At 43.9% G+C, this 11,331-nt stretch overlaps 3 protein-coding genes across 3 annotated transcripts in view; 2 read left to right on the top strand and 1 right to left on the bottom strand.

Annotated features, from left to right (window-relative positions):
• LOC120740759 overlaps positions 1-11,331 on the top strand; it is a 288,808-nt gene that overhangs the window by 80,448 nt on the left and 197,029 nt on the right. The gene's annotated exons all lie outside the window — the stretch shown is intronic.
• LOC120740765 (E3 ubiquitin-protein ligase TRIM21-like) lies at positions 163-3,792 on the bottom strand. The gene is made up of 2 exons (XM_040043241.1): positions 3,679-3,792; positions 163-2,104 (listed from the first exon to the last, which is right to left on the bottom strand). Exon 2 carries the CDS (start codon positions 2,093-2,095, stop codon positions 398-400), a length of 1,698 nt encoding a protein of 565 aa, XP_039899175.1. The 5' UTR covers positions 2,096-2,104; positions 3,679-3,792; the 3' UTR covers positions 163-397.
• LOC120740763 (E3 SUMO-protein ligase ZBED1-like) lies at positions 4,146-8,345 on the top strand. Its single transcript, XM_040043239.1, has 2 exons — positions 4,146-5,465; positions 7,428-8,345. The coding sequence occupies exons 1-2, from the start codon at positions 4,438-4,440 to the stop codon at positions 8,101-8,103; spliced, it is 1,704 nt and encodes a 567-aa protein (XP_039899173.1). The 5' UTR covers positions 4,146-4,437; the 3' UTR covers positions 8,104-8,345.

Below are 11,331 nucleotides of genomic sequence, written 5' to 3'. Positions count from 1 at the left end.
GAGAACATGGATGCATGAATCTCTACAGAGTTCTTTGAATATTATCCGTCTCATCAGTTTTCAGTGAACAAAACTCCTCACAGAGCCAAAATAAGCAGTTTGTATCCAACATAACTCAGCTGGACTCTGATGCTCCGTATAACAGCCACACATGAGTCTGGATTCACTCAAAGCATTGAACAAACTTTATTGGAAATGAAGCTTTTGGACATTTGTTCTCTGATATTTGCTCTTCAGCTCGAGTCTCCATCAGTGGGAACATTTCCTGATTCAACTTTTCTTCTGTTCAAATCAAACTCCATGAGAATCAAAGTGTGAATCAGAGTCCTGATGATCAGATTCTATAGAAACATGGAGACTGTAGAGGATTTACACTCAATATGTTCATTTGTTCCCTTTAATACAAATTATCATAACGACGCAGTGTACACCTGAACCTGGGTAATCTGAACTTTAATTGATTGACAGGACAGATGATCAGAGGTGCAGAGTTTTTACCACCCTGATTGATAAAGGGACAGAAGAATGGGTGGAGTTTGTGAGTGAAGGAGCAGCCAGTAAAGGAGTAGATCAGAGCTGCAGCACCTACATCAAAAAAGGAGACCAGACCCTCCTCATAATCCACAAACACCCCCACCTTCTCAGGACCAGGATGGAGACAGAGGGGGACTGAAGGGTCAGCATTAGCTTCGTACTCATTTCCATTTACCAGCCCTACAGTCCAGAAACCATCCTGAGGACTCAGTGTGATGTCTCCCTTCCTGTTGATTGACTCTGTGGCCACTCCTAAATCCCAGTCAGTCTGTCCTTTAACCTGAACCTCAAAGTAAAATCTGCCTGAAGAGAAACTCTGCTCTCCTAAAACCATAACACACTGAGAAAATCTCTCTGGGTTGTCTGGAAGTTTCTTCCTCACATCACTATGATAAACTTGTTTTCCATCATCAGACAGGATGAGTTTAGGATGAGATGTATCAGGATCCAGAGTCACATCCACCTCATGCTGCTGCACCCTCTTCAGCTCAGCCCCAAACAGCTTCTTCTTCATGGGTTTCCAGACTGTCTCCTCCAGCTGAGCCACAGCTCTCCCCACAGTCCCCTCATATGATGGTGGATGAACTCTGACCTCTGTCCAGTCCTTGGTGCATAGAGCAGCTTTCAGGGAGGAGAAGCTTTGGAGGAGGTGGAGGTGGTCTTCAGAGCGTGAGAGCTGCTCCACCTCAGAGCTTCTCTCCATCAGCTCAGAGATTTCCTGTTCCAGATCTTTGATGAGACCTTCAGCCTGTTTCTCTGTAGCTTCCTGTTTGTCTTCGATCTCCTTCATGAGCTCCTTCAGGCGTCTCTCAACAGACTCCATCAGAGCCGTGAGGACCTGAACACCTTCTGCTTTCTGTCTGTCTGCAGCATCTTTACTCATCTTCACCGACTCTGTGATCTCCTGAATCTTCAGTCGTCTCTTCTGGATCATCTGCTGAATCTCAGCCTCTGTCTTCCTCAGCTCTGCCTTCTTTCCTTCATATTCTTCTCTCAGAGGAACAAACTCGTGGTTCTTGTGGTCTAAAACAGGGCAGAGCATACAGACACATGTCTGGTCGGTCTTACAGAACAGCTGCAGAAGGTTATCGTGCTTCGTGCACATCCTGCCTTCCAGGTTCTCCACAGCATCAACCAGCTGATGTCTTTTCAGACGTTTCAGTGTCAGATGAGGCTCCAGGTGAGTCTGACAGTAGGAGGTCTGACACACCAGGCAGGACTTCAGGGCCTTCAGTCTGGTTCCAGTGCAGACGTCACAGGGAACTTCTCCTGGTTTGGCAGCTTGTTGCTCTGAGCTGCTGCTGCTGGCTTTCTGCTGAGCTTCACGTCTGAACTGAGCAACCATCTCAGAGAACAAAGTGTTGATCTTCAGCTGAGGTCGAGTGTAGAAAGTCTCTTTACACATGGGACACTGACAGCTCTGATTCATGTCCCAGTGCTGACTGATGCAGGTTTTGCAGAAGTTGTGTCCACATGATGTAGAGACTGGATCAGTGAACACATCCAGACAGATGGAGCACAGAAACTGATCTTCAGATCGCAGATTGCTGGCAGCAGACATGTCTGCACTCTGAGGGAGAAAGAAGAGAAACATTTGATTCAAAATTCACTTTAAATTTCATTTTACAAAGACAGAAACAAGCGTCAGTAGTCTGAGGAGCTTGGAGAGAAAAGCGTCTGGACTTCTTTGAGTTTCTTGAAGACGTTTCATCAGAGAAGCTTCTTCAGTTCTCAGAGTAACTGGTGGAGACCCAGCAACACACTCAGACACAAACTGGTTCATCCAAACACAAACCTAACATCGTAGTGTCTGCTGTACAGTGCAGCGTCCAGATGAACAGGATCAACGTTTGGGGATGAAGATAAATACAGTCGTTACAAAGATGTGAAATTGTTTCTCTGTTTTACAGAAGGTCCAAGATTCATCCAGATCATTTGTATACTTGAATAAATCAGTTTGTTGGATATTTTCCATCAATTACTGTGAAGTAAACTTCGACCTTGTTGGTGACTGAATACTTCTTATTGTACGTCCAGATCAACGAGCCATTAATATTAAACAGTGACTGTTCCAGTAGAGCTGACAGTGAGGAGGACGATGAATCACAAACCTCAGAAATGTGTTATTAACTGTTGATCCAGTATTTTAATGGCATTGATGAGAACATGTTTATTCAGAGGTGTCTGTATATTTGGTCCATTTGTGCGTCATTAAAAACCGTCCTGTTTTCTCTCACAGATACTGGAACATCACAGCTCCTCACAAACTCAGGATGTGGAAGAAGATGAACTTTTCCAGTCACTCGCTGGGATACATCATTCATGTTATTCTGGATCCTCAGAAAACATTGATTTATTTTTGTGTTTCACATATTTGTTTGTCCAAATCAAAGATTGATGTTAGTAGAGAAGAAGCCACCATGATAAAGCCTGTGTGTGAAAACGAGATCAGTGGATTTGATCAAAATCACATTTAAGGAGGAATTCTGTCCTCCAGTTTGTTTAAATAAGCTTTGGGATTAAACAGCATCATCTATGTTTGTGTCTGATGACATGTTTGATCCAGGTCAGCTTGAATATCACAGCTGATGTGTGGAACTCTGACATGTTTAAAGCCTGATTATCAGGATGATTCAAACATCTGTTTAAATAATGAGATTCATGTTTCCACACAAAGTTATAAAGTGCAGCATCGACTGTTTTCTGAATGATTGAGGAACATCTGTGACTCTTACAGGATACACTAAGTCAGATAATCTTTGTAAAATGTGTGAATGACTTTTTGAAGTACTGACCAAAATCTACTGGTTGACAGTATCAAAGGCTTTATATCAATAAAGAATAAATAGGTGTTTTCATGTCTGTAATCCTTATGATCAATCAGATCCAGAATCAATCTAATAGGAACAGGAAGTGATGAATAACCAGGAAGTGTGGAGTCAGTCTGAAGTCCAGAGCACAGCCTGAGTCCACAGTCCTGAGCAGAGCCACAGTGAGACTGAAGCAGCAGCTCGATGTTCCTACAGTGGATCTGTGGTTACATGAGCAGATTTCTATGGATCCAGTGTGACTGTGATGAGTCCTGATGAAGTGAACAGAGTGAAGATTTGTGTAGAAACAGGAAGTGTGATCAGCTGCACTCACCACTGTTGCTGAGAGAAACCTGATGGACTCCAGTGAATCTTCTTTTAGAGACAAACAGGACTCGACTGCAGCTCTGCTGCTGCTCTCTCACACAGTCACTTCTGCAAAATGACGTTGAGCTTCTTGTTTTTCAGCTGTTGCTCCGCCTCTTCCTGCCTCTCCCTTTACAGGAATCAGCCGGTCTGTACTCAGTGACTGTGTGCAGCGGGTGGAGGAGTGAGGAGTGGTGTGTGGGTTCACACAGTAATGACGGCCTCAGGTGATCAGGAGAAACTCACCTGGATTTCCTTTTTCCACAGCAGACTGAGAGCTTCAGGTGGACCCTGAAGGAGGTCTCAGACACAGGTGGTAAAAGTACACACAGTCTGTACTGAAGTAGAAGTACTACTGTTAAAAATACTCCAAGCACTAATTCAACTTCTTTACTGAAGTAAAAGTAAAAAGTACTGGCTGTGAAATGAGAGTAAAAAGAGCTGATTGAAGAACATTTCTAACACGTGTTTATACAAAGCTAACTGAACCATGTGCTGCATCAACGTGATAATAAAATAATATTATTCACTTTGTTTCTAATAAATATTCCCAGCTTGAATCAGACAAGTTGAACATGAGCAGAGAAAAAGAAGGAAATCCAAATATTCCTGTGTTCAGCAGCTCAGCATTAGGGGGCAGCACTGTGCTATGTTGGCCTTTGGCCTGCCGGAAATGATTAGAAGAAGAAGAAGCGTTGCCATGCTACTGTAGCTAACAGGCGCGAGCATGGAGAAGGACGGACCTTTGGGCGGAAAGTTTTACTTTAAGAAGTTGCCCAACGGCGTGTTGGACAAAACGAGAGTAACGTGCACGATTTGCGAAGCTGAGTTCAGGTACCACAGAAGCAATTCGTCTCTGGGGTATCACCTGAGAGCGAAGCACCCGGCTGAATCGCAGGACCATCGTGGGCTAAAAACAGAAGAAGTGAGTGAGAAGTTAACCAGCGCCTTGGTTGTTTGGATAGCTAAAAGCTGCCGACCAGCGAGCATGGTAGAAGATGACGGACTGAAAGAAGTCCTTCGCGCTGCATCGGGAGACATGTGCTACAATCCGCCCTCCACAGAAACCATTGTGTCGAGACTGCGCGCTGTGTACGAGGACCACAGGGCTCAGCGGCACACCACGCTCCTGGGAGCAATGAACGTCGCCCTCACCGGAGACCACTGGACGTCGGTGGACAGCGATAACTACTGCGCCGTCACAGCGCACTTTATTGATAACGACTGGGCTCTACAGTCGTTTGCACTAGCAGTGAGTGAAACTGAAGAGAGACACTATGCTGACCATTTCCTGAGTGTTGCAAACGAGTGGAAAATCGGGGACAAGCTAACCACGCTCGGCACCGACAGTGCATGGCTGTATGGCAACATGGTCGATGTGGCCAGCCTGCTTCCTTTTGAACACATGCCCTGCACGGCCCACATTCTGCACAGTGCCATCACAGTTTCTCTGAACGACAGCGGCTTTGAAAGAGTTCTGGCCAAATGTCGCGAGATTGTTGGACATTTTGAGGATAGTCCGGCGAAAGCTCAGGAATTAAATGCACAGCAAGCTGCACATGGACATGACACGGAAGCACTGGTTCAGGATGCTCAGACTAGATGGAACTCCACCCTGGAGATGATCAAGCAGATCCAGAGAAACAAATCCGTGCTCACCTCCATCCTGGCTCAGCAAAACAGCACGGTGACCATGCTGACTGAGCAGGAGCTCGACAGACTGCAGAAGCTGGAGGAACTGCTCGAACCTTGCAGGTAAATCACTCTGTTTCTCGTTTGTGCGCGTCTACGTTCCAGCTCTGTCTTCAAGATCACTCCTGTGTGTTTTCACGTGTGGTATTTGTATTTGTTTCTGTGCGATTGTGTTTCAGCATAGTTGCCTCTGTAGTGTTTGGGCTGAGATCAGGTGGTGCAGTGGTTAGAGCTGTTTCCTCACTGAATGAAGGTTCGGGATGCAAACTTCCTGGTTGGGATTCTGTGCAGTTTGTATTTTCTCCCACAATTCAAATGTATGCTTGTGATCTCAATGAAATGATGTTGATTGACACTAGAGCTGGGCGATAGAACGATAACGATATGTATCGCGATATAACTTTTACTCGATAGAGAAATTAAGCTATCGCGATAGACCTCGCCGCTCTTGTCCTCTATTTAAAAAAAAAAAAAAAAAAAGTCAGCCAATCCAAATTAAGTAGCGCAGAGCCGAACCAATCACAGCCGCAGCGTCACGTTGCGTGACTTGTTACGTACAGCACAAGTGCCAAGCCGCACGTGTGTTTGTTTGGGAAGCAGCTAGCGCGTAATGGAGGAAATGAGTGTGCCGACTAGAAAAATCAACCGAGCGTGACCGAAGAGAAAACAGATGATGGTTCCAACGCCGGAGAGATTGTAGAACGGAAGAGCCATAGAAGTTCCGTAGTGTGAAGGTATTTCGGCTATTTCAAGTCTGACAAAAAACAGAGTAGCGTGCACTGTAAATTGTGCCGAAAGCAAGTCTGGAAATACAATAAACTGGTGCATGCGTCACACTGCGCCACGTTATTGTTTCGGTGAAATGAATTTCTACAATACTGTTACTGTTAATTGTACTCTCTGCAGTGTTTAAATGCTTACATATACACACAGTTACTGTCCCTCCACACATACGACTCGGTTCTGCTTCTATGCCCCAGCCTTGTTTACTTTTTCCCACCGAGGCTTCTAGACTTCTGATTGACCAACATTTCTGCACGGTTAGGAATCTAGCGCCACCTGCTGCTTTGGCATGTTCATAGCAGCGTTTTCCTTCATTTCTGCCTTTATGTGTGGACGGGATTATTTTTTAAAACGAAAACGGAAAATCTCCGTTTTCAAAAATACCCGTGTACGTGTGGACGTAGCCTCAGTCTCTGACTGGAAGCGCTAATTCGTCATTCGGCTTTTGTCAGACTAAAGTAACTGTTAAAACTGTTTGAAAAGCTAAGCTATACAACAAGGAGAGATTGAGAATTTCCTTTTAGTTCACAGTTTGATATAGACAAAAGTTAGTCAGTTTTGTCTGTTCTTCTGTAAAACAAACTAAGATTTATTTTTAGAATTAATATTTTGTTTCTAAGTGGAATCGACAGTTTAGTCTGTTTCGTTTGTTCTATTTTGAAACTTAAACGCTTTAGCGGCTGCCTTTTGTGTAGTTTGCAATATTTGCCTTTATTTATCTGAAAAAGTCTCATGTTCCTTAAGTACATCTACCCTGTTGAACTTATTATGGGAAATAAATATTTAAATAAAAACAAGCTGCTGATTATTTCACATTTTACTTGTGAGCAACGGCACATTTAAATCTTACAAATATAGTTATTTGGCTTATATCGTGATAGATATCGTTATCGCCTGAAATGAAAAAAACATATCGTGATATGAAAAAATCTCATATCGCCCAGCTCTAATTGACACAATTAATGTGATATTGATAGGTGATTATAGATGGGGTTTTAAAGGGGGCTGGTTTTCTGTCTCCGTGTTAGCCTACAACACACGGGAAAGCTTTGCAGGGTGAACCTCTCTCCCCTCCCACCCAGCTCTTGCTTCTATTTTCCAACCCACAGCACACAGTGCTAACAGTGAGTGAGATAACTGCAATACTTTTCAATTAGAGGATCACTTGCTGACATATTGTGGTATTTGTGTTTGTCTCTGTGCGATTAGTAGAAAAATACACACTTGTTCTTTCTGTTGCAGATATGTGACCGAACTGCTGGGGGGAGAGCGCTATGTCTCCTGTTCCATGGTGCTGCCAGCCTTGCGTCATTTGTTCTGGGTCATGGAGCGCTTGGATGATGACCCAGTCTACGTTGTGAAGTTTAAGATGGTTTTTACCACAGACCTAGCTCAGCGGAGGGCCAGCAGCAATCTCACATGGCTGAAGATCGCTACTGCCCTTGATCCCAGGTTTAAAGACCTCAAGTGTCTTCCCAAAGATGAAAGACGAGAGGTGTGGACTCTGGTACATGACCTTCTGATGGCAGAGACACAAGCACAACAACCATCTGTCCAGATAAAAGAGGAACCGTCACCAAAGAAGAGCAAGATGTCCATCTTCCTCCTGGGCTCTTCAGATTCAGATACAGAGGAGGAGGAAGACTCCATCGGCCGCTGTCTGGATCGGTACAAAGCAGAGCCCAAAGCGGGCGCAGGGGCGTGTCCTCTACAGTGGTGGTCAAAGAGAGAAGGGGCGCATGCCAGGCTGGCATCTATTGCACGCAAGTACCTGTCAACCCCTGCAACCACAGTGCCCTGTGAGAGCTTATTCTCACTCTCAGGTGACGTCACTGAAAAGAAGCGTGCGTCTTTGTCCTCAGAAGAGGTAAACAGGATAGTCTGCCTCAGTAACTGGCTGAGCGCACAGAAGGACTGAGCCGAGTCTTTGGAGGGAGAAACGTTCAACACTCGGAGGTTTTGTTTTAAATGTTGACTTTCGTCCCTATTTGACATTCAGCCGGCATTAAGATGTTACACATTTTGTTTTTTACATTTCTATGATAGTTGGATCATTGTTAGGCCTGCTTTCAGTATTATTTTCTATCAGCAGATGCTAGAAAGATGTCTTTAATCTGAGTCGTGCTGATCCTGAACACTATTAAACTTCTCTGAATTTAAGCATTCTTTGTGTTTATTCTGTATTAACTTCATTAACTCAGCATTAAAGGGTTGAGCCTTTCATCCTTGTTCAGAAGCAGGATGGAGGATTTTTAATCATTTATATTACAGCCAGGAAATCATCCTAATATTTCTATTTGTTGCATGAATTTTGGTGTGCTGACAGACAGCCTAGTCAGAAAAGGTCAGGTCATCATCTTACAGGGCGAGACACCAAATAGGTCAGTTATTACTGTTATCGTCAGAATAAATAGCATAGGAGATGGCTAATGTGACGGGTTTAGAAAGTATTGTTTGTTACAAAGGTTGAACCCCTCTGAGAAAGTGATTTCCAAATCCTAACTTGGGAGAACGTTACATAAATCTGAGCGGTCTATCCTGCCCGAGGCCTGACGAGCCTACACTCAGAACCCTTCTTATGTTGTGAAACCCTCGATGCTTTCGTACAACGCTAACTAAATGTGCGACCCAAGGGTCTAATAGAAGTATTTTAGTGTCCACCCCCATCAGAGTCATTGGTCTGAGTGATGAGCGCTCTGCAGGTTTACCAGGTGAACAAGTACTCATTGCCGTCTCAGTGGGTGGAGAGCCTCACTTTGATATGCTTCTTCATGCATGTTAAAAAGTGAAATTATTCATTTTTCTTGGACAGTTTTGTAAAATTCAATCAGGAGGCCTCCGGCCCGGGTGCCCTTACCACTGTTAATGCTTGGATAGCCTGAAGTACCTCAGTGTCTATGACTGAATGTGAGCTAAGGTTCCTGTTCTGAAGCTTGGGCATGATTTATAAACATTTTCATAAAATTCTCTAAAACTGTCATAAATTTCAGATGGATCTACTGTTACATCCCCTGAAGAGGTCTTTGTGCTATTAAAGACTGCTTTCTTTAACTCCATGTCGAGGGCCTTCCCACTTTCTCCCACTGATCATAATAAGATCGCCACAGACTTTTTGTTGCTGTATCAGAAGGTAATTGATTATATTCACTTCTCAAACGTAACAGTTTGATTCATCGCTAATATTTAAGTCTTATTCCAAAGATTTCATTCGTTTATTCCATTTTTTTGCTGTTTGTACTCATAAAGCCGAGGACTTCACCTCTAATATATGCTTTGAATCCTTCCATCTCACTGAGGCGCAGGTTTGGGTTGTTATGGATAAACTTTTGTTATCATACTGACCTGAATTGACAACATCATTCGGTTTTATCGGGGTTTTGTTGATACATAATATAAACTGAGTGATTAATTGTCCGGTTTTGGCTTCATATCTGAGCCTGTTGATCCAGACTCAGGTTTAGAGCACAGTCAGAGTCCATGTATATGAAGCCCTTGCAAAGTGGATAACTGATTTTAAAAAATGTAGGTTTATTTGAATTTGGGCTGTACAAACTCATGAAGTTCACAAATAGGTTTTGAATAGAGTAAAAACAATAAATGGAGAAAGGAAACCACATTACCAAGCAGCCGTATCTTCCCATAGTGGAGGATCGTGATCGTCTGCCATGGATTATACTGAAAACTGCAGCGAACACTTTCCTGATGATGTTGAACTCGGCTCGCTGCGATGCACTTTCTTTCCATCGTGCTCGATGTTACGTTGTTTTGTGGAGCGGAAAACAAACTCCCGATCTTGGAAGTTCAGGGATCGGACGGTTTGGCTCAGTTTCCCTAACACTGTATTTTCTGAGTGTGATGAACTTGTGGAAACTATAAAGAGATTTATTTTCAAATGTAACCTGAATTGTTTTGAATAAACAGACTGTGGTCGTGGTCGAGCTCCGACGGCCCGACTTCACCCCTCCAGTGGACACAGCCACACAGAACCAGCTCTTATTAAATCCATCCACCAACACTAACCTGATCTAGTTTACTCACACCCAGCTGATTCTCAGATCACAGCTGGGACTCACAACAGCTGCCCTGCTGTAGCCACAGTTTCACTCCTGGTCTCCTGCTCCCTCTAGTGATCACTCAGTGGTGCTGAATGACGCCAGAACACTGACGGTTTCCACAGCCAGGCATAAAACCACAATGACCTGGTGCATGCACGTCACCATGATCCACTAGAGGGCTGCAGAAAGCCCTGTGATGATCATTATATAAATAAATACACATTAAAATCACTTATGTATATCACAGTTCCTCAGTGCTGCGGTGCTGTTTCCGTGTGTTCTGATGATCCATGGAGCGTCCTGAATGCTTCCATCAAACACAAATATCCTGGAAGCTTCGTGTGGGTCAAAGGTCAAAGCTGCCGACTGTCAGGAAACATCAGAGCTTTAGAGAAGGTCGGCTTTTTAAACAAACAGCAGAGAAGAACATTTTGATCATGCATGTTTCTACGTGTGTGCTGAACTGTAATGCTGCATTACAACTCACCTTAATCTACCTGTTTATTATTTATTGATCAGGTACTGTAGAGATTTAAAATGATTACATAAACATGTGAACAGGAAGTGATGTGTAATCAGAGAGTGAAGGCGGGGCTTCAGATGAAGCTCCTCCTTGTTGGCGCTCCTCTTGTCCTACATCGTGGGTGCAGCTTCACCTGTGGATGCAGACCTGCCTTCACCTGTCCCTTGACAGATATTATTGATAGAGCTATTGTTTCTTTGACCTTGCTCTGGTTCACGCCCACATTCCTGCACAATCAATCTCAATCATGAATCTGTAACTTTTCTATTTTGATCGTTCTGAGTGCTCTGGAGTGCGATTAACCACTACAGTGATCTACAATCAATTACAGTCTCTGCACTATTTGCCAGCACTGGATTTGTAAACCAAACTTTTGTAGTCTTCACAGTAAGCATCATGGTTTCTTTGCTTACAGGAACATCTTCTGTGAATAAGACTGTGACCTTAAACTGTTCTTGAGTCTGTGGGTCTTTGTGCTGATGCACCTGTGGGCAGCAGGTTGAACAGGTCAGAACCAGGGTGCAGCTGTTCTTGATGATGTTTGTTGCTCTGCTGAGGCAGCGGGAGG

The sequence above is a fragment of the Simochromis diagramma genome, unplaced genomic scaffold (assembly GCF_900408965.1).
Source record: "Simochromis diagramma unplaced genomic scaffold, fSimDia1.1 OVJJ01000768.1, whole genome shotgun sequence".
Classification (NCBI taxonomy): domain Eukaryota; kingdom Metazoa; phylum Chordata; class Actinopteri; order Cichliformes; family Cichlidae; genus Simochromis; species Simochromis diagramma.
The sequence above is the reverse complement of the archived record's forward strand: the minus strand, read 5'-3'. Positions and strand labels throughout refer to the sequence as shown.

What these genes read in the sequence shown, in the direction of transcription:
- LOC120740763 (XM_040043239.1), top strand. Translation starts at nt 4,438, where the DNA reads ATGGAGAAGGACGGACCTTTGGGCGGAAAGTTTTACTTTAAGAAGTTG. An exon ending in GAACTGCTCGAACCTTGCAG is followed by an intron (nt 5,466 to 7,427) that starts GTAAATCACTCT and finishes TTTCTGTTGCAG; the next exon opens with ATATGTGACCGAACTGCTGG.
- LOC120740765 (XM_040043241.1), bottom strand. Translation starts at nt 2,095, where the DNA reads ATGTCTGCTGCCAGCAATCTGCGATCTGAAGATCAGTTTCTGTGCTCC.